Source organism: Clupea harengus, chromosome 5 (assembly GCF_900700415.2).
Source record: "Clupea harengus chromosome 5, Ch_v2.0.2, whole genome shotgun sequence".
In the NCBI taxonomy this organism is placed as follows: Eukaryota; Metazoa; Chordata; class Actinopteri; order Clupeiformes; family Clupeidae; genus Clupea; species Clupea harengus.
Window position 1 is genome coordinate 5111757 of NC_045156.1, and position 22339 is coordinate 5134095.

The 22339-nt window shown below is 43.4% G+C and overlaps 1 protein-coding gene across 2 annotated transcripts; it reads left to right on the plus strand.

Moving 5' to 3' along the window:
- On the plus strand, positions 1-18739 carry timeless (timeless circadian clock). 2 transcript variants are annotated; one of them, XM_031567437.2, is made up of 31 exons: positions 1-146; positions 3337-3366; positions 3756-3891; positions 5131-5284; positions 5806-5920; positions 6261-6323; positions 6549-6650; positions 7165-7320; positions 7983-8116; positions 8401-8488; positions 9365-9541; positions 9754-9971; positions 10243-10346; positions 10560-10729; positions 10969-11091; positions 11844-11995; positions 12347-12444; positions 12615-12732; positions 12928-13129; positions 13748-13887; positions 14652-14737; positions 15036-15159; positions 15546-15628; positions 15830-15978; positions 16199-16442; positions 16578-16646; positions 16848-16966; positions 17127-17352; positions 17485-17527; positions 17626-17693; positions 17823-18739. In XM_031567437.2, exons 3-31 carry the CDS (start codon positions 3795-3797, stop codon positions 17948-17950), a joined length of 3750 nt encoding a protein of 1249 aa, XP_031423297.1. In that variant the 5' UTR covers positions 1-146; positions 3337-3366; positions 3756-3794; the 3' UTR covers positions 17951-18739. The 2 variants fall into 2 exon arrangements, with proteins under 2 accessions (XP_031423297.1, XP_012696574.1); XM_012841120.3 differs by lacking the exon at positions 1-146 and adding an exon at positions 156-953.
- The last annotated feature ends 3600 nt before the right edge of the window (positions 18740-22339 follow it).

A 22339-nucleotide genomic window follows, 5' to 3' on the forward strand; every position in this document is an offset into this window, starting at 1 on the left:
TGTTGTGTACATGCTCCAGACGATGGAGTACCGTGAGTGACGACTTCAGTATTAATGGTCTGATATTGTCTACATGTGAACAGGAGTTTATTCTGCCCTTGTTCACCGCCGTTCATCAAACACGGGAGCATTGCCAGTTCATGCAGGTACGATTTAGAAATCTGCCAATGCCTGGAGCCGTTTATGTGGGTGTTTTTTCCACTAAGCTATGTCTGATGAACATTCAGTCCGACTGTAGCGAAAAGGGATAGTAAGTTCACAGAAAGAGAAGCAAACACAGAGTTAGCCCAGATGCTTAGTAAGACTGGTTGGTAGGCTATGTTTGACGTGCAATTCGTTTGTGTAGTGGCAAGGCTTCTATCATGATCATACGAACTGCAGAGTGTGGGTGTACTATTGATTATTGAGCTACTGTTATGAAAAGTTGCGACGGTTAATTCGATTTCGCTCAGGGTTTTCGAAGGTTGTCTTTGTTTTTTTTTTCATTTTGAACTGTAGCCTAAAAGATGACTGGAATTATCACCACCTAACGTTAAGTGACGACAGTGAGATGTCTTCTCCAATAACTAACAGTTTATCACTTGCATATCTCAACCCAGGATTAGTCGAACAAGTGTCCCGTCTTGAAATGACCTTCTTTTTTTTTTACCGAAGCACAACTGATACATTTGGATATTGACGGGATGTAGACAGTCTCTGATGGTGTCTGTTTTCATATCAAGACTAGTGAGTGCAGTGACCCCTTTAAGAGACGTCAGCATGTGCACATGAAATTCTGGCGCGAGATTGTTAGAGGCTTCCTCAACTTCCTGAAGTCTTTCAAGAAAGCTGTTTACGGTTTTACGTTAGATAATTATTAAATCGGGCCAAAGAGTTGGTTGTGTCGACTTGATACCATCGTCATTTGAAGACCATAGAAAAAAGAAAGCCATTAAGGCTTACGTCTCCGTCTGGTAAGTGGGCTAGGCTCGCTAAACTGCATTGTCCAACGTAGTCTGTCTTACGTTAGCTTGTTGTAATGAACATAAAGTTACATCCGCCAACATTATGAATATTAACTTACTAACCAAACAATAATTGGATGTTAGATTATGATTGCATGTACCTCACCTTACCTCTGACAGTCCATCTTGCTACCACAAAAGCTGACTTTTTACCACAGAGCTGTTAAACAAGCGCTCCCAAGCTAACGCCATGTTGGCTCATGGCACAATATTTTACTACATTGTTCTAATCTTTGTTAAATTCCAGCAGTGTGTGATTGTACGTTATCTAGGTAGTGATTATGATTGGGTTGTGCTAGCTAGGTAGTTAAGGAACATTAACAGTACACATTTTGGTCGTAAACACAACGCGAACTTGGAACTTACTACGTTGTATCTTGTGAGACTCACACAAGTCATGGTATGTGGGCAATGTTTCTGCATAACATTACAGTTCATATTAATACTGGTACAGTCGGCGATTCTAATCTCGTACACATTTGTCAAAGGCAGGGAATTTGCCCTCTAGCTGTCCGTTTCAGTGCTCAAAAAAAATCCGGGGTTCGTACACAGCCCAGGCATGTAAATGGGAAACAAACAGAGTGGCTCGGAGCGAGACAAACAATTCCAGTCAATTGAATGTGGTGCTCAGCTCTATATTTGTCTATGGTGTTCAGGACCACGCTTCCGAGGGTTATACATTTGATTGGCTGCTGACCTTAAGTATCATCAACCTTTTCCGAATCATGACTATATCTTTAAAGGCAAATGATTTTAGGACGGCCCACTGTTCCCGTTACCTTGTAGCACATTTCGGCTTGCCTACGTTCTAAGACGTCATTCCTGTCAGCTGGTTCGATCTGTTTGTGAACGGTAGACTGATCGAATGTTAGGGCAAGTGCATAGGCAGGCTACATAAATAAGCTGTTTTGGAAAGAAGCTGGTGGTAGAGAGGAAAGATCATACCATGAAATATCTCCACAGTTACTTTGGGGTTGTTTCATGTATGTTTTAGACTCCTTTATGACGCATAGAAAGCCAACTGCAAGGCATAACCCGAGTACATTAGAAAAGAAATAAACCAAATGTTGTTGAACCTATGAATTCATTAATCCAAGTATAATCTTAAACCTGTTCTTTTAGGTTTTATGTATTCTGCAGACACTTTTTTCCAAAGCCAGGTTTTGTCATAGGAGCGGTTGTGCATTCCCAATGTAAATCCATAGAGAGCTTGGCGGTTGCATTGATCACTTACTGTTTTTGTTGTGGTGCTGAAAGGGTTAAGTACATCCCTAGTCCAGCCTCCTGTGCTTCCTCTTTCCACCCTAGAAAACTAGGTTATAATAATGCATTATGGGTAAGTATTACTGTTGCATAAGCGCCGGGTGTGTGTAGCCTATATCATCCCCCTCTTCTGAACTATGTATTACAAGCAGAATATAATTTGGGCATAATAGTTTGGTGGGAATGAGCAGCTGTAGGCTGTTTTCTGCCGGTAGATCAGGTGGAAAGACTCCTCCCACAGTGGAGTTGGAGGGGAAGAAAATACACAATGTGAGTGGACAGAGCTAAGTTGCCTTATGTGTGTGTAATGTAATTATAGGTTATGGTGATGAGGAACAATGTTATCACAGCCATCAGCATTTGCAGGTAAAGGTCCTACTATATTAGACAGAACAGAAATATCAGAAAATGTGTCATACACACAAAATAAATAGATAAACGATGCACTGCCAATTATTTAAACATGAAATTAATTATATTATGGCATGCCACTGGCTATTCAGGGTGGGGGTTGGGGGGGATGATCCCCCCCGGGAGTACAAACCTGGGTTAGGGTAAGTAACAGTAACATTATTTGAACAGTGTAGGTGGGCAGTCTATGCAAAATATTAAAATCACAGACACTACCTTTAATTGGAGGTGTGTAGTTTCACACCGAGGATAACCTGCTGTCTGGACTTGACACTTGACAAGGGTTGTTTACTCTCCAGAGAACACCCTGGATAAACCCTTCTACCCCACACAATGAACTCCGTGACCCTGAAGTGTTCTGCCCAACCCCTACTTGTGGTTGAGCATGGGTTGCACACTTGTGAGCAGGTGTTCCAGGCTTGTTGAAACTGTTGTTGGTGGTTGTGCATGCTGTCCTGCCCTTGCAGACTGGTCGTGAATGAGCATGTGCAGGGGATGGGTAAGCAGAATTAGGACTGAGTGAGCGAGGGGTAAAGAGACTGCTGGACGCTGTGTTGCTCAGTTGTGGTATTATGTCATAACTCTTATAACTGGCGTGTTTTTTTTTATTATTTGTTATATTTATTTTGTTTATCTGTTTGTGTATTTTTTCCCTCAGGTTTGAAACAGCTCAGCTGTTGAGAATCAGGTGAGCAGTTGTGTTGCATTTTTTTTAAGGAAAAAGATTTTTGGTAAAATGTAATATTTATGTTTGGAATTTGAACTCAACCTTCTTTATTCTTTCACTTCCTTTCCCTTCTTTCCCTTCCTATTTTCATATTTCGGTGGCACTTTATTTCCCTCATTCTCATGTTGTCTCCCATGTTTTGCATGTTCTCACCCTTTTTTGATATTTTTTAATCTTTAACCCTCCTCCTCCTCCCACTGGCTATCCTCTAATGCTGATACCCTCAAACCACTCCTCATCTACTGTTATTCATGTCCTTTCTCTGTTTGCCACTGTCTCCTTCACTTCTTTCCATGTGCTTGTCTATCTCTCTCCCTCCCTGCTGTGGTCCTGCCATGCTTCCTCATAAGATTGGGACCCAGGGCATCCCTCAGTAAGGCTGGTGCTATATGGACTTGTACATGATGAACTGTGAGCTGTTGGCTACGTGCAGTGCCTTGGGCTACCTGGAGGGAGACACCTACCACCGGGAACCCGACTGTTTAGGTGAGTCTGCTGCTGCTGGTATAGAGGGTAATGGAACAGGCTTCTATAGTCATGTTCTACAGAAACTGAAACTTAAAATACAGAAACTGTAGAAACAGTCATTTTTTATATACATTTACTGAGGTCAACAGATGTAGGTATATCTTTGCAGGGATACTTTTCATGTTATCAGACTCTTATAATAACATTATAAGCCAGTGGTGAAAACAAGCGGTTTACCTTGACACAGATGCTTGCCCCACGGGATTATATTGTATTCCCATTTCTCGGTTGGCAGTTATAGCATTATAACTTAATACTGGGCCGATTACAATCCTTCATCTTCCTTGGTCAAAGTTTGGACCCAGAAATATCTAAAAATAGGGTCCAAAAATGTGGTGAAAAATTTCCCGAAGTTTCCCCTTGAAGGTTGCATTTAGCTGTGTACTGTAGAGCCCAGGTTTTTTTTTTTTTTTTTTTTTTTTTTTTAAATAAACATCTTAACAGAATTGCCCCTAATAATGGATAGTGTAATTGTAGCGAAGGGAGAGCATGGTCACCCCACCCGGACTTGAACCCGGGTCTACAGGGTGCCAAACATGCACTCTGACCGCAACGCCAAAGAGCCAGGCATGGCAGTCAGAGCACATACTCATCTGTAGTGACGATCACATGGTCACACTGCCCTCACCTTCGGGAAGTGCACCCTTGCGCTTTACGCACACAAGCATTCCTTGCGCATCCACCAACTGTACTTCTCCTATCCAGAGCGCTCCACACAGAAGTGCTTCACCCATCTATGGGGTCCCTCACACAGGGGTAAACCTACCTAGGGGTCCCTCACACAGTTTTACGGGCACTCGTCCGATGACCTCACAGCGAGCCACACCACTTCTGACACCATTTGTAGCGAAGGGAGAGCGTGGTCACCCCACCCGGACTCGAACCCGGGTCTACAGGGTGCCAAACATGCACTCTGACCGCAACGCCAAAAAGCCAGGCTCGATGGCATGGCCGTCAGAGCACATACTCATCTGTAGTGACAATCACCTCGTCACAGGAATCATTTCTAATTCTTTCACAGCTTCCTCCAAATGTCACAAATGTGCAGGGTGTTTTGTAGACTCTGAGCTGTTGGCTCAGACAAACCTTCTGGGTCGTGCCTTGAATGAAGTCTATACACCAAGACAAGTGTCAGCAGACCACAAAAACCACACAGGCATATGTCTCTAATGTCTGTGTCTTTCTGTGTGGGCGCAGAGAGTGTGAAGGATCTGATTCGCTACCTGCGGCATGAGGATGACACGCGGGACATCCGCCAGCAGCTTGGCGCAGCTCAGATCCTGCAGAATGACCTTCTGCCAATCATCGCACAGCACGGTCAGGACAAGCCGCTGTTTGACGCTTGCATCAGGTAACGCACATGCATATCAGATACACACATGCATAGATTTGTCTGGAACTCATGTCGCCCCTGTACTGTAAGCCACCTCTTTATTGAAATGTACCAATCACGTTGGTCCATCATTACCAAGGGTCTGTTTTTAGTTTTTGTCACTTTCACTGAGCACTTGATGCTTGGCCATGTTAACTTGCTTTTCATGCTTGTGTCAAGTCTCCATGTTTTTCTACCCATAAAAATCCAGTATGATTTCAGGGTGGTGACTGTGATGAAACAAATTAAGTGGGCTTTTCCATTAGCCTTTTGTACGTGGTGAACAAGTGTTGATACGGCGCATTGGTCTGCTTAGAGATGCGACCTTCCGAAGTATATGTTATGTATGACATATGTATATGTCCTTTTGTTTCTTATATTTTCACACACATTTTTCAACAGAGGCTGTTGTAGACTGTTACACTCCAATTTGTGTTGGTTTTGCAACCCTATGTGTGTGGTTGTGTTTCAACACCTACCTTCACTTGTGTCCTCTACAGGCTTATGGTGAACCTTACCCAGCCTGCACTGCTCTGCTTTGGCAAAGTCCCAGATGATCCCACATTCAGACATCATTTCCTCCAGGTGGTGTCATACCTACAGGCTTATAAAGAGGTCCGTTACTATGCCAACACCTTGCACCATTCAGAACTCTTTTCAAACATCCAAGCATTTTAGATGCCAACTGTTGCCAGGCTATTGGTTTAGTCTTTTATACTTGAGTACCATGCTGTCGATTTCAACAAGGTATGCTAATATTTAATCCACAAATCTTCTAATTTGCTGGTTTGGACATATTTGAGATTTGGAGTTACACATGACTTATCCGTAAGGCATGCATTTTTGTTGGAACACACTTCTTGTTTTGAAAAGAAAATGGCTCGTCAACCAGCTGTTGAATTTGGAATGTCTCTGCCTATTTTTACACTGTTTTTCTTCTTTTTACCCCTGATAGGCTTTTGCCAGTGAGAAGGTTTTCGGTGTCCTGAGTGAGACGCTCTACAACCTACTTCAGTTGGTGAGTAAAAGCAAAAAAATAACTCATTAAGGAATCACCTGTTTCATAGTTGTACACAAAATTCCCCTGCAATGGGTTACATGGGATATTGAGTCTTAAAAGGTGGGACTATAAACATAAACATTCAATTCTATTAAATTCATTCCATTTATTTTCTACGTGTGTCATTAATTTTTGGCCTCTTCTCTGTGTTCTTCTTGTGCTATTTTTCACTCTCTTTCTCAGGACTGGGAACAGCGTCAGGAGGAGGACAACCTGCTGGTAGAGCGGATAATACTGCTGGTCAGGAATGTCCTGCACATCCCTACTGACCCCTATGAGGAAAAGGTCAGAGATATACATGTCCCTATTAGCTAGTATTCAGACAACACTGCCATTGTTGTCATGTTGAAGCAGTAAGCATTGCATTTGTGGAATATTCATGCTAGGAGACTATTCTAGAATTAGGTGCTCTGAGAACTCTGGGCCTTTCTCAGGCTCTGCAGTGGTCTAATTAAAATCCTTTGTTTAGTCATAACTGATGAAGGGGGGTGGGTGGCCGTAAGGATCCCTGGATATTTAGATTCCTGTGGCTAAACTGGTAGGGCAAGGTGTTAACAGCACCAACATCATGGGTTCAGTCCCCAGGAAACACACATGTACACATGCTGATAAAAACAGTGTATCTGTACTGTACTTCAAGTCGATTTGGATAAAAACGTCAACTAAATAAGTAAATGTAAATTGACATACCATCCAGCTTTATGTTATAATTCATTTAACTGGGGTGTGTGCAGTGTGTTGGGATTTATTGCAAGTTACCAAAATCATAAACTGAAAAGCTTCTTGTGGTCCCTGCCAGAATGTGGACGACGACGCGAGCGTCCACGACAAGCTGCTGTGGGCCATCCATCTGAGCGGCTTTGACGACCTGCTCAAGTTCCTGGCCAGTGCCCAGAGCGAGCAGCAGTGGAGCATGCACGTTCTGGAGGTCATCTCTCTCATGTTCCGCGACCAGGTGAGAACCTCACCCCTCGCGGGCCGAGTCCGACGCTCCTGACTCGAGTAGCTAGTGTGGGGCAAAGATGATGTCATTTGGAGCATTTACAGTGTCACGTGACGAATGGGACGTCGTGACGAAGCACTGAGATACTCATGGCGTCTATTGGTACATAATGAAACGACACCTTTCCTCATAGTGCGCCACATTTGAAGAGATAAAGCGTTGATCATTGTTCAAGTACCAAATTCGGGGAAAAAAAGAAGACTGTCGGTCAACGATGGGTGGAAGAATCTACGGTCTGCTTACTGGAAGGAATTCTAATCGATGATTGGTTAAGATCAGTCACCTGACCTGACTGGAAAACACGGTGACTGATCTTAACCAATTATCAATTAGAATTACTTCCGGTAAGCGGATCGTAGATTCTTCCACCCATCGTTGACCGACAGAGACCACAACTGACCAGGGTGTTTTGACACCCTGAGATTTTAACCAGTGATCTCGGAGTTGGGAGACTATGTAACTGTACTGTTAGCTTTTCTGCAGATATGACAAATATTATGGAAGTGAGGTATATCACAAGCAAGCAGCAGTTAGTAGACTGGTAGTTAGTTGGTACTGGCAGGCCTGCTGTAGCGGTGGAAGTGCTCAGAGTCTTGTCCTCTCTCCCCCGGAAGGCCCCAGAGGTGCTGGCGAAAGCTGGTCAGACGCGGTCATCACAGGAGAAGCAGAAGGACGCCCAGGAGCTGGAGGCTCTCCGAGCCAAAGAACAGGCAGAGAAACACACACGCACCATGCAGAGAGGCTCCAGGTGTGTGTGTGTGTGTGTGTGTGTGTGTGTGTGTGTGTGTGTGTGTGTGTGTGTGTGTGTGTGTGTGTGGATGTGTCTGCTATTAACATTGTGTTTGCATAGAGCTTCAGGGGAGGTTACTTGTGCATTATGACGTGGACTAAATGGTCATTGCTGACATTTACTTTGTTCAATTTTTTTTTACTTTGACTGTTTACATGAGACCTTTCTCCTTTTTACACAACCATACAGCCATTCTAAAAAACTGAGAGGACAATGTATTCTCCTGCTGTCTTTGTCTCCAGACACTCCCGTTTCCGAGGCTCTTATGTGGTGGAGGGACTGAGGTCCATCGGGGAGAAGGACGTAATCTTTCACCAGGGTTTGCACAATGTGAGTCTGCATCAAGAAGCCCCACTCTATGTGGACTGCATTAGTGTTGTGATTAGATGTGCAACTCACTCTAACAGTAAGACAGTGTTCCCTTAGATGCACAACTCGCTCTAACAGTAAGACAGTGTTCCCTTAGATGCACAACTTGCTTCAACATTAAGACGCATGAGATGAAAAAGAGTTTACTCACCACAACCATTATGATTCTCTCTCAAACCGACCCAGTCCTGATGCCTTCATCCACATCCAAGCCTATCTTTATCACCGCTGTAATAAGCTGACTATTTAGGCTACCGGTAATCCGTTCCTTTATCTTTAATCGGTTTCCCAGAGAGGTATGAATGGACTATATTTTCACTGAATAATCCTTTCCAAATGCAATTAGGAGTAGGGTTCAATTTCTTTCCAGTAAAATGGCACTCATAGGTGTTGGTGGTTCTTGGCAACTGTTGATAAGCGGAGGTGCTTAATGCTATCAATACAAGTTAGTGGTCCTTTGTGACCTCTGCTACTGAATGGAGTAACACTGTTAACGACTTTCCTGTCTTAAATGACATGCCAAGTTTAAAAAGCTTGGACGAATCTGTTTACTAACGAAGGTTGCCCACTTGTAAATACAGTTTTTCTCCACCGGGTTGTATCTTGAGTCGGCATAGAAAGCTGAGGATGCCCAGCCTGGTTCAAATGAAACACATTAATCAAGAATAGTACTACAATCAAGACATTTTGCAACTGAAATAAAACAGATAGTGAATGGTCACACTTCACGCTCATTTCATACCAAAGCAAAGAGTGCCGTTATTTCTTGTTATGTCCTGCATAGTTAACGTTCAGGGATATCTCACCTCCTCTTTACATTTTTTTTTTTGGGGTCAGTTTAAGAACTACTCTCATGATGTGGGTAAGGCTGTGCGCCGTGTGCCCAAGAGGAAGCAGATGGCAAAGGACACGGAGACTAAACGCCGCTCCGCCCTCAACGTGCGCCTCTTCCTGCGTGAGTTCTGCCTCGACTTCCTGGAGAACTGCTACAACCACCTCATGTACCTGGTCAAGGTGAGCCAGAGTAGCACTGATGATGGGACGGGTCTGGTCACCTTTGGTATGCTGTAAGAGTTTCCTGCTTACCTCCTCCTCTGCTCAAGCTTGCTTTTACCCTTCCCCTCATAGCAGGATTAATAGCCTCTATTGATTATTATTCCCCTATTTGACTTGATCAGACCCTTTGGACCTCAGCGCTCATCTATATCTATAACCCCCCCCCCCAGGAGAATCTGCTACGGGAGCAAGCCCAGCAGCATGATGAGACTTACTATCTGTGGGCCCTCAACTTCTTCATGGCCTTCAACCGCTTAAATGGCTTCCAGCCGGACCTTGTCTCTGAGACCCTTTCTATCCGCGCTTTCCATTTCATTGAGAAGAACATCACCAACTACTATGAGATGATGCTCATGGACCGCAAAGAGGCCACCTCCTGGTCACGCAGGTCAGAAACCAATGTCTCAGTTACCTGCAAGTTAATGGCATTACATTAATGAGTGGATATTGACGGTTAGTGTTTTCCGTGATGTGTTCAAGGGAGGCTAAGTAACAGTTTTATTTGTGAGTTGGCTTGAAGCTGGATTTAGAGAATGAACTGTGACTTTCATAAAAGAGTAGGCTTTACTTTCTCTGCACCTGTTCTTTTGATTGTGTGTGTGAATGTGCTTTCATTTAATTTAAAAAGAGGACTTGTGTTCTTGTTTTCCTTTTCCCAGGATGCACCTGGCCCTGAAGGCATACCAGGAGCTGCTGTTGACTCTTAGTGAGATGGACAGATCTAAGGATGAAAACGTCCGCCAGAGCGCCAACGTCATCAAAAGTATGATGGTCACACTTCTCATCAGCGCCTTGCCTTTTCTCCTAACCATCATCAGAGAATAAACAGCACTGATGTACTGTGACATCTTGTCCAAACATTGTGTGAGAGATGACTGCTTTTAGGACATGTATCCAGTTTTAGGTTGATTGATTGATTGATCTCGCCAGGCTTTCTTTTAATTGTGTTTGACCGTCCCTATGTTCGCCTCCCCAGGTAATATCTTCTACATGATGGAGTACCGGGAGATCTTCCTCACATTGTTGCGCAAGTTTGATGAGCGGTCACAGCCACGCTCCTTCCTGCGAGACCTGGTGGAGTCCACACACCTGTTCCTGCGCATGCTGGAGCGATTCTGCACCGGCCGCAACAACCTCATGGTGCAGGTGAGGGTGGCGTTTGTTCTAGAAACGTGTGACCATGGAGGACTGCTACTTAATATTGACTGTTCAAAAGTGCAACGATAAGTTACAATAGATATTGGTATCCATTCAAACTTTTTTTCGACTGGAAGAACTTGGTTAAGAAAGCTGAACCTCAGACACATCCATGTTCCATTTTTTCTTAATGGAAGTGACTTCATAATTGCATTATACGTGTTTTTTGGCTTTGGTCTTTTAAACAGAAAAAGAGGGTGAAGCGCAGGAAGAAGAGTCAGAAGAAGCAGGCGGCTCAGGAGAACACACCAGAGGCTCTGGAGGAAGCCTGGCAGATCGTCTCACAGGACCTCAGAGCAGCAAGCTTCCAGGTAAACATCTACACCACAAATATACACACACACACACACACACACACACACACACACACACAAATGTTATTACAGTTAGATTTCAATGTCTGATCTTGACTTATGACGATATGCAACCAAGCAGCACCTTGAAATACACGCTGACAATATCAATATTTTCTGGCAAACTTCAAAATAGTTCAGTGGTTGAGATTAAACACCTTATGCACAGTACTCTTTTTCAGAAACATTGTTTGAATAGTAAATTAAACATAACCTGCTTGACAATGAAGGGACCGGCATAGGTCATAAGAATATGCCATAGTCAATAATTCAATGATATTATACCTAGTTCTAATTGTTACTTTTATTTGGATTTAATTAGCATGCAAACAGTTCCTGGGTGAATATACTCTTGGGCTGACCTGGGGAGTGAGGTGTGATATTAGACTCACCTCCCCCCCCCCAGGTCGAGACAAAGAGCCCGGCACCCATGGCCCATTTGAATAGACGGTAACACCCCTAAACTCAGCTTTTAAGAGCAAATCCTACAAGGAATAGATCAGATGAGCCTGAGGTGAAACTATGAGTGGACGTTCAGGCTTTGTCTCCCTTGGTTGGCCACCACTGTATAAGATTAAAACCTGGATCTTGACTGCCTAAAACCTAAGACTGAATCTTCAATATATGGTATAAATTATATCCCATCAACTGCACCTGTATCCTATTCTTGTAGCCCATTAGTCTTGAGCTCCAGTTCCCTCTGTTTGCAGTTACCCTCCTCCCTGGCAGAGGGCGCTGTGCCCTTTGATGCGGCATCAGAAACCCCATTGGAAGAGCAGCGCACAGAGGCCATGGTGCGCATCCAGGATGCCCTGATTGGCCGCCAAGGCCCTGAGGCCCTCAGCCTGCTCCGTGCTGCCAGGTCAGAAATCACAGATCACTGCGTCTGTCAACCATTCAGTGATTGAGAATTCTATCCACTGTTTTGGATATTTATTTTAGACAAATGTCAAACTAATCTGAAGGTTGGTTTGTTTGTTTGTTTGTTTTTACTTGTTGTAGTTTGGTAGCAATGGTCAAATTCAGAATGGACTCAAGTCACATGTTCAAGGGCTGCCTCTTTGTGCTTGTGTGGTTTTCTGTTTGTGAACAGTTTTCCCAAAAACGTCTTGTTTTGTCTTCCCCTCATATTCTCCGTCCGTCCGTCTCTCTGTCTCTGTCTCTCTGTCTCTCTGTCTCTCTGTCTCTCTGTCTGTCTCTCCTCCACTCACAGAGAGGTATGGCCTGAGGGAGACGTGTTTGGTGCCACTGATGTGGAACCTGACGAAGAGCTGGACTTGCTCAAGCAGATTCTCTTTGTCAACCTACCCAGTAAGACATCAGTGGTTAATAAGATGCCTGCAAAATACATTTATCTATAATCATTTAGATAAAAAAAGGGGAACGCTAAGAAAAGACGGGGAAATACAAATCCTTTCCAAAACTATGATAGAAATTTTGCAGTATTTTGCAGTGATTATTGCTGTTTCCTCTGCTGCTAGGGCCAGCTGCACCGGAGAACGCCATGGAGGAGGAGGACGAGAAGGAGGAAGAGGAGGAGGAGCTGGAGTCAGTGAGGGTGTCGGAAACAGAGTTCAATTTTCTGGAGTTTATCAAACGGTATGTGAAAACCAGGTTTCAGTGTCTCCCAGCTGTTACTTTTTTGCAGGAAAAAAAAGGTGTATTGGGTCTGGCATATGCTTTGTAATACTTGAATTGCCAAATCAATGTCTTAACTACAGTCAAATTGTATTTACATTTGGGTTTTGAAGCTAGACAGTCTAAGCCTGTGTTACCATTTTGCCACTCCGCCAGGTTTGCCAGCCCTGCCATTGTGCGCCCGTACATGCTGCTGCTGCGCTCGTACTCCCAGAACACGCCTCACACCAACCACTGCGTCGCCCGCATGCTCCACCGCATCGCCGTCGACCTCAAGATGGAGCCGCTGCTCTTCCAGCTCTCCGTCTTCTGCCTCTTCAACAAGATCCTCGGAGACCCAGCAGCCACTGTCTATAAGGTAGCTACGGCAACCTGACAGTGAGGGTTCAGTGGGCGTAGTTCCGATGGCAGACATGGGTTCATGGGTTGTACACGTGTCCCTGTGTATGTGTTTGGCCCATAAGGAAAATATGCCCTGCCTGTTAAGAGGAGTAGATTATAAAGTAGATGAAACACTTTTCTTTTTTATTCCTCTGATGTGGGAAAAGAAGGAGATGTTATCGTTTATTTGAGAAACGGTCTAGACGGCAGACGTAATGCCGATTGTGGTGTTTCAAATGCTTATTTTTTCTCAGCCTCTGGCACATGCAAAAAAAAAAGACAGATGGTGCCAAAATACAGGCAGTCAATGGGAAAACCCATACTTTCCTTAACAACTGAGTGTCTCTAAGTTAAGTTTAAATCAACATAAGGGAAGGGAGTGGAATTGGAACGGAGTTTTTGCACACGGTTTGAAGACATGCTGAATTGCTGGCAGGCCATGCCTACCACTGTAGAGTCAACTACATGAACTAAACATCACTGATGGTGGCGAGGTTTGGTCAGTCTCCGAATTAGTCCCTAGGTCTGAATTTCCTCAGCAGTCTGCCTAAATCGATTTCACCTTTGTCAAAATATCCTTATTCTTCCCGTATAGGAGCTGGTCACTTTCGCCAAGTATGTCCTGAAACGCTTCTTTATACTGGCAACACGGAACAACAAGGCCTACGTTGAGCTGCTGTTCTGGAAGAGTGTGGGTGCTGTTCGGGAGATGACTGAAGGATACTCTAACGATGGGTCAGTGTGTGTGTGTGTGTGTGTGTGTGTGTGTGTGTGTGTGTGTGTGTGTGTGTGTGTGTGTGTGTGTGCGCGTGTGTATGGCTGCTTGTCAGGGTGAGGTTTGGTGGGGGGGAATGAGAGGGATATCATCGTATTTTACAGGACGCTCACAAAACCAATCCTAGAAATATTACAAACTGAGAACAAGGACAAGACAAATTGTAAAAGATGCGTTTTAACACATTAGTGTGAAGAATGGGTCAGATTCCTGTTTTGCTGCACCAAATGTTTAAAGTTAGTGTTTGAAATGTCTGACGTCTGCTTTAAGCAAATCTGTAAGCTTGATTTATTCAAGTTGCTGTCTAGCGAGCTACCTGGTTAACAATTTGCGGACGGTGAAAAGAAAGCACTCTCTTGATCAGTCTAGTTCAGCCAACTCTAGTGCAGACAAAATCTTGTAGTAATCACACAAACAAACAGCTGGCTAGTGCTTGCACGGCACACCTGACCTTTATTCAAATGCAAGAAATAAACCTAACAGGCTTCATAGTCTGCCGTATATAACCATGTGACGTGGTTGTGTTGTTGATTTAGTGTGTCTGTTTTGGGTTTGCGATGGTACAGAACTACTGGATCTTCTGGCATGAGATTAGAATTATTTTCCTTTGGCCTCTCTCAAGAAGCCCCTAGTATACTAACTGAACTATGCTGAGCTGTTAACAGTGTTTGCATCCGAGGGAGTATTGTCCATTTGTTTGTGACATGTTTGTGTACATCTGCAGGGAGGGGGCAAAGAAAAAGACCAAATGGACTCCAGAGGAGGAAGAGGAGCTGCACAGACTGTATGAAGAGCACAAGGACTCTGGAGGTAAGCTTGCTTGTGACCTGTCGGAGTATCCTCCTGTCTTGTGACATCAGGGTACTCCCTACATTCTCTGCCGTAAGAGTTACAAACATGGATTGTAGGTAAACAGTCTTGATTTTTAAAGTAGGGGGATCAATTGGGTGAACAATTATTTTGCCTCAACAAAGTTTCACGGTCAACTTCATTGTTCAGTTAGTGTTTTATGCAACTTAGTTTGCCAAAGGAGGAGTAATGAAATGGATAATGTGTCCCTAAGATACTTAATTCTATTCCTCTTTTTCATGTTCTTTCATATCTTTAGTTCCTGACATTGTAGAGACTCTCCTGCCGTTACTCAGCAACACAGACCGTACCCGTCGCCAGGTCGTAACCCATATGGTTGCCATGGGTCTTGTGGACAGTGTGAAGGACCTGAAAAAAGAAAAGTGAGTGTTTGTTTGTCACTTATATGTAATTCTGTGTTTGGTCTGTTTTATGCCTAATGCATGAACATTAGTCTCAGAAACCCTGTTGGGGATTGTGGTCATTGGAGTAAAGCCTGCCTAGTGAATTGCTGTGTACAACAGGTGTCAGCTGTTGTTTATATGGACAGTTATGGCATAGGCCTTGTGTGCTTTTGAAAGTACAAAAGTATGTAAATGGATTTTATGTCTTGTATAAAAAAGAGACTGCTAAGTGACAAGTCTGGAGCTGCAGTGACACAAACCAGGTGGAAAAAGCCCCCACACCCCCGCACCCCAATAACTTCACTGCGTTTCACAAGCTTATTTGTCATCTGTTTCTTTCCCATCTCCCTTGCTTTGTCCTGAAGGAAAGGCACGCGTATTGTGCTGTGGACTGAGGACCAGGAGGAAGAGCTGTCAAGGTTGTTTGAAGACCACAAGAGCTCTGATGGTGAGACTCACGTGGTCTTTTTTGAGTCGGTGATGACTGCTGTTCAATACTTTGTTGTCCGTGTCCTGACTTGAGAATTTCTATTGTCCTTTTACCCCTGAGGCCTAAGTTTATCTGTAGTATCAAACCTTGTTGTAAGCCCTTAGCTCATTGTAGACATGGTGTCACGGCCCAAATCTCATACTGCCTCTCTTCCCTCAGATATACTGGGGAACATTCTAAAGCGGTTGACGGCGAAGCGCTCCCGAGCTCGCGTGGTAGACAAGCTGCTCAGCCTGGGCCTGGTGGGCGACCGCAAGGAGCTCTACAAGAAGAGACGACGCCAGGCCCCTGGGAAGAGCGCTGGAATGGTACCGCTCTCCTCCTGTCCTCTGCTCTTACATTTGAATTTAGTGTGAGCCAGGCATGCATTACTCAAATCTTTGGAGTATGTATGTCTCCTTTGGCCACGGATTTAAATTTTAAATCTTTTTTAATACTGCATAAAACCACCCTGTCTTCTCTGTAAAGAAGTGAAGTATAAACTGCCAATGAATTCATGGTCCTATTTCCACTCTCGCTTGCTGCCAGACTGAGGAGGACTTCTTTGCTGACTTGAGTGGAGAACCAAGGGAGGACGGCCTGGAGAAAGACGAAGATGATGAGGAGGAGGTGGAAGAAGATAACTCGGATGAGGAGGAAGAGCCAAGCGAAGAGGAGGAAGAGGTGGAGAGCAGGGTGTCGGCAGCCCAGAAGAAGAGAGGCAGAAGTAAAGGGAGCTCAGGGGAGAGAAATGTCCACGTGGAGAGCATGGTCAGAAGCTTACAGCAGGAGGGTGAGTTGAAGGGGACAATCTTGTCCAGCTCTTAATGGGGTGGGGGGGTGGGTGTTGCACTTTCACTCGATCTTGACCACTCATAACCACTGACTGTGTATGAATCGCCTCTGAATCGTTTATGTGTCTTCACAGGCCTGTCAGGACCCCTTTTGTGGCTTCAGAACTGCCTGAACAGAACAGCAAATGACCGTGCGGAGGATGGTACGCAAACCAAATGAAACCAGTCTACTGAAAATACACAAAACATAGTTATTGTTTAGTACCAAAATTGCCAATATTTCCCATTGAATAAATACAAAGTGCTCAATTATGTAGTAATAGTATTTCCCAGTATTGCACTTGACATTAACACCCATTTCTCTAATCTCTCCATTGCTTTTGCTTTCCCCTGGTCACCCTCAGGAACTTCTCATGCTGTACCTCTGGTGCCTCTGACTGAGGAGAACGAGGACGCCATGGACAACCGAAGTTTCCAGAAGCTTCTAAGAAAAGTGGGCATCCGTGCACCCGCTGATGAGCAGGTAGGTCTGAAGATCTGTCATGAATTCCCATTAGCAGGGGTTCAGTTAGACTCTGAACAATTTTGTTCCTCATTTCATTGTAGGCTAAGTTATTTTTCTTTATGTCTGTGTCATGTAATGTATAACAAATGTGAAACGGTCCTGTTTTCTTGATTATCAGGAATCTTTCTGGAGAATCCCAGCCACCATAAGCGTAAACCAGCTTAGGGGGGCAGCCTCATCGTTGTGCCCCTCAGAGGAGCCTCCAGCGGGGGCAGGGGAGCAGGCTGAGAGGCCTGAATCTCCGGAGCCTCAGGACGAGGCCACATCCCACGAGCAGAGAGCTCAGGCCCTGAGAGCACTGCTGCTCGCCCGCAATAGGAAACACCCGTCCACTGGCACAACAGGTAAGCAGGGACAGGATACACACACTCTTCTCTTTTACTCTTATTCTTTCACCTGTTTAAACTGCTTAATTGGAATTTCCTCGAAAAATGTGAGTTCATCTGTTGTACATTTATTTTCTCTCTTCTCCTCAGAATCCCCCACAGCTGAGCCTATGTCTGCCAGTGACCAACAGCAGTAAGAGCTTTTGTCTACATGGAAGAATTTTCAGTGGAGCTACAGTCAGTCTTGACCTCCGTGACTTACAGTGATCCTTTCTTTGTTTTATCGTGCAGGGGGGCAGGAGAGGGCAGATCTGGTGGTAAAAGAAGTCGGATGTTGGACAGTGATGATGATGAGAGAGGTACCGCACCATCACAGAATTGCTAATTATTACAATCCTTATCATTATTGGTACCTTGTGATCAGCCAGGTTAACATTTCCCGTCGTCCATCCTGTGGTTCTGACCTTGATTTTTCTTTTTATTTCCAGACGAGGACTCCTCTTCCAAGATGGAGGTGGGGGATGAGATCAGGGCTGGCGATTCAGACGGCGAGGAACATTCTGCCCCTGCCAAGCGCAGACGGCACCGGGTGCTGAGTGATGATGAGGATGACTAAAACTAAAACTTGCAGTATAAAGCAGGAAAACTCGGGCGAGACGACCCTCAAACCTCGCACTGTACGAGTTGAAGCGGTTGTAATGTTGGAGCTACCTCTCCATTGTTGACCAAATCATTTGAAGTCTTCAAGTGTGTTATGTGGTTCATTCTGTTCTGAGTTCTGAGCCTCGCCAGGATAGAAACTTGACTAGGAACATACCAACTCTAGTGCCTGAAGTAACCAATGATGGTGGATGCTGGCAGAGATTTGCGTCTCTATTGTAATGTTGAGTTTGCGTATTCATTTAGCTGTTTTTTTGCTTTTTTCCACATTACTGTCTTGGGTTGGTAAATGATCATTGATTTGTGTGAGGAGGATAACATAGCAGAACACACACACACACACACACACACAAACCAACACTAATGCAGTTACTCTGAGACAGGAATGTTGGTTAAAAATATTGAATAATGCTAGTCGGTGTATTTGTTCTGTTTCATTGTTTTGTGTAACATTTTCTTCCATGTGTTTGCCCCATGTTATTTGTGTGTTGTGTTTTAGGTCTGTAGTCCATTCTTCAAGACAAAACACCTTGGATGGTGACTCCAAAGTGTTTTGTCCACAAGTTGGCCAATTTTACTTGGTTCCTTGAACAAATGAGATTATTGACAGGAAACATGTTGTAATCCAACTATACTTTTTTTTTGTAGAAAGCTGTAGATCTTAAGCTTCATGAATGTCAGGTTAAGAATAGGTTCCATGTTCTGAAACTGTGCATGATGATAAAATAAATAAAGTAATACTGTGGTACATGTCATCGGGTTTTAATTAACAATCACAAATACACATCCACAAAACACTCAGATGTTTGGCATTTCATTGTTTTAACCACTTGCTCCCCATTTCTCAGAAATGGCTTAAACAGCTTGACCAAAATGGCGGACAGCACATTTCATGAAAATCCTTTCGCTCATCCTTCTCCTTATGATCAGCGGTTACCATGCCTACCAGATATTTGCTGTAGGAACATGGCCTCTAGGGGGCAGTCAATATCTGATTTCCAGTTGTGCAGTGGCAACATCCTCTTCAATTTCCTGAGTTTGTTCAGGAGCTTTTGGATAAATGTTTTGACAGAGTCTGAGGACCTGTAATTGAATTCTCAGCTGCCAGCTCTGAGGACATTAGGTACCTAGACAAGCCAATCAGTGTATTTGTTTCTCTGGTTGAGGCTTTAAGTCAGGAAGAGTAAATGTTAAGAGTACCTTTTATTGGGAGATATATCTTTATTTTTAAGATTTGTTGTAAAGCAAATCACTCATAAAGCATGATGTGTATACAGAAACCTAAAATGTTTCAGGAACCCTAGTCTAATTCAAGTTCTGCCTAACTTAATTTATCTGGAACACAGACAAATAATACAAACGACTGATTAGATTTAAACAATATGTTGGAACAAATACCTGATATTGACATGATTACAACAGAACATTTTTTTTTTTGAAAGGACAACTCATTTCTCAGAAGTACCAGTACATTTCATAAAGTCTAAACTGTAAAGACAATGAGCTAAGACTTGGTCAGGATCCTGAAAGCCTCAACCTTTGGCTTCATTCTGTAAGTGATCTAAGTAGAGCAGAGAAGTGGGCAAGGACGCAAAATGGGAAGTTGAGGATAATGTGGTGAGAAAAGCCGCTAGACAAAAAGAGGGGGTTGGGGTAGTGTCTGATAAAAAGGTCCTCCTTTTCTGTTTACAATTACGGCTGGCACTCCCACGTCCTTCCCCAGCTGTGGTGGGGTGGTCTCCCAAACCTCCACATCTGGAGCAAGTTAACCACTTCCTGTCGCCGATGTCCGGTCAGCCGTGTATCCCACAATCCCACTCCCGCAAGAGGTGAGCCTGAGTGGGGAAGCACGAGTGGTCAGGGTCTGTGTAAACATAAGCAAAGATGTGTGTGTGCGCGTCTGTGTATGACTCCTTTTGCACGTGTGAATCCTAAACGACCATACTTGACCTACTTTAGTAACAATGGATAGAAGGGCTCACTGCACTATAGATAGCTCTCCTTTGCTATTCTGACAATAGGCTAAAAAAAAAAGTGCAACTACTGCACTGCCAAGTCTCTTTTCAGACCAGTGGGTCATACAAGTCTTTTTACATTCATGGCATATTGCTGAGAATTAAAAAATCAAACTGGGTGCATAGTGAAACTAACATGAAAGGTTACTTACAAGCTTTTCAAGATGAACATATACAGAGAACTTGAAGAATTTACAGTAGGCCAGTTACATGAGGTACTTGAGCAAAGAGTCTGTGTCCGCCAGTCTTTCCCCCTTCAGCACATAGGCAGCTGACACACACAAGCATAGGGAAAACCTGTCCGGTTTTACTGTCAGTTCAAAGACTTTGTGCAAACAGACTAACACAATTAAGCCTTGTAATTAGGCAGACCCACGCCTGTGTGTGAACATATGTGAGCCATGTGCTTACATAACCCAGCACCCCCACTATGCCACCCCTCAAAAACAACTATCTCTGAACTCCATTTTCTAACTGTTGCAATGACATCATGATAAACTAGAGACGATAAGAGAGAGAGAGAGAGAGAGAGAATGTTGCGGCCTGCCTGATAACAATTACACTGACATCATTTATTCATCTGGCAAATGTTTTGATCCAAGCCAATTCATAAATGTGGCTGAATAAAGCAAAAACTTAGGAACGCTGTTGACATGCGATGCATGTTGGAAGCTCCAAAATAGAAGTATATACTAAAACGTATTCTAAGACAGCTTTCAAACAATCATCAACAGTAAAGTCGCATCACAGTATATACTTAACAAAACTTCGCCATGTAAGTCTTATACTAATACAAGTAATCAAGAGCCAATCCATGTCTATGTCTAGTTAATTACTCACACATTACAACACCTTTATGACTTAAGCTAATTGAACCCTACACACAGCAATGCACAATACAGTTAAGATATACATGTAATGTAGTTCCTGAATCCCTGGCAGCTGAACCTATGACCTTTACAATGCTTGAACAATGTTTTTCCAGCTGCAATATGGGAGCCCACTGAAATGTATGCATATCTGCAAGTGTTTGCAATCAAAGGGAAATGATTTCTGTCGCCAAATGGCAAGTGAGAAAGGGGCTCTATGAATGGCAGTAGACATAATAATCGCAGGTCATTGTAAGTTCCTGTTTTAACTGTTCCATTCATTCGTGTGGCGTGGAAATGTTTTCAAAACACAGTGTGTATAAAGCAGAATTGGCCAAATAAGGCATGTTAGCTCATCAAAATAGTAGGTAAAATGTAGTAACTTAATCACTACACTTCAATTTTTCTGATAAACAGAAGAGCATGAAATATGAACTTGGCTGACAATAGCAATGTCACGGGTGCACTTCCAAAGGAGTTCAAAGAGACTGATTATGTATTCATTTCTTTAGTAATGCTGCCTAATAAATGTTGTGTACCCTAGTGGTAAGATGTCAAGCACAGGTCGGTCACAGCAATTTCCAAATACACAAAATGTGGCATCAGTAAAATGGCATTCCCTAATGCCAGCTCTTATTAAAGAGTCTGGATTTATCTTCAGTTCTAAAGATCCTCAACTGGCTGTGTCAATTTTACTTATTCATGTATTTACTATTTGAAAATATACCACCACCTACAGATAGATCAGATACATGCAATCAGGTTAGGTTGTCATATTCATTATATTCATGCAAAAGATAAGATAACAGAGATAAAAGATAACAGATAGTAGCCTAACACCATCTATATTCTTCCATAAACCAGGACAGGTCTGATCTGTCATCTGTATGAGCGCATCTGAAAGGGAATCTGTGAGGTGCTACACTATTTTATGACTTTTTAATTCACATTCTGTTTCACTTGGAGGAAATGTTTTTGCCCATGATTTAAAGATTTTGTTTCCTAAATGTAGCTCGTGTGGCTGGTGAACATCGTTTTCCTATCTAAATGTTCAAACAGCCATACAAATGGCAGGTTGTAATATCTGCATTTTTCTGCAAGACAAGCACTTGTTAATTTTGATTTAGTGTAGAGTTGCCTGGTTCCTTCTCTCAACTAAGATGTAAACTGACAGCGAGTGCATGCCTAATTCCCCATTTAGTCTATCCTAATGTGTTACAGCTTTTCAGTCAGTTCTTGTTAGGGTAATTTGCTTTGTTTGTGTTCAACTCACCGTATGACAATAACAGAAAGCAGCAGCCTCATAAGGTTCTTTCTGATATTATCAATATTTAATGGCTCATCAATTATTAACTAATGCTAATCATGATGACAGTGATGGCAATTAAGCTTAATACAACAGGAATAAAACATGATTGGCCCTTCTTGCTCCTACTTTTAAAACTATATTACTTTTGTTTT

Bases quoted from the DNA above. Each gene is read 5' to 3' on its own strand.
- timeless (XM_031567437.2), top strand. From the start codon at position 3,795: ATGGACTTGTACATGATGAACTGTGAGCTGTTGGCTACGTGCAGTGCC. The intron at 7,321-7,982 runs GTGAGAACCTCA...CTCCCCCGGAAG, and splicing joins CTCTCATGTTCCGCGACCAG to GCCCCAGAGGTGCTGGCGAA. The intron at 8,117-8,400 runs GTGTGTGTGTGT...CTTTGTCTCCAG, and splicing joins ACCATGCAGAGAGGCTCCAG to ACACTCCCGTTTCCGAGGCT.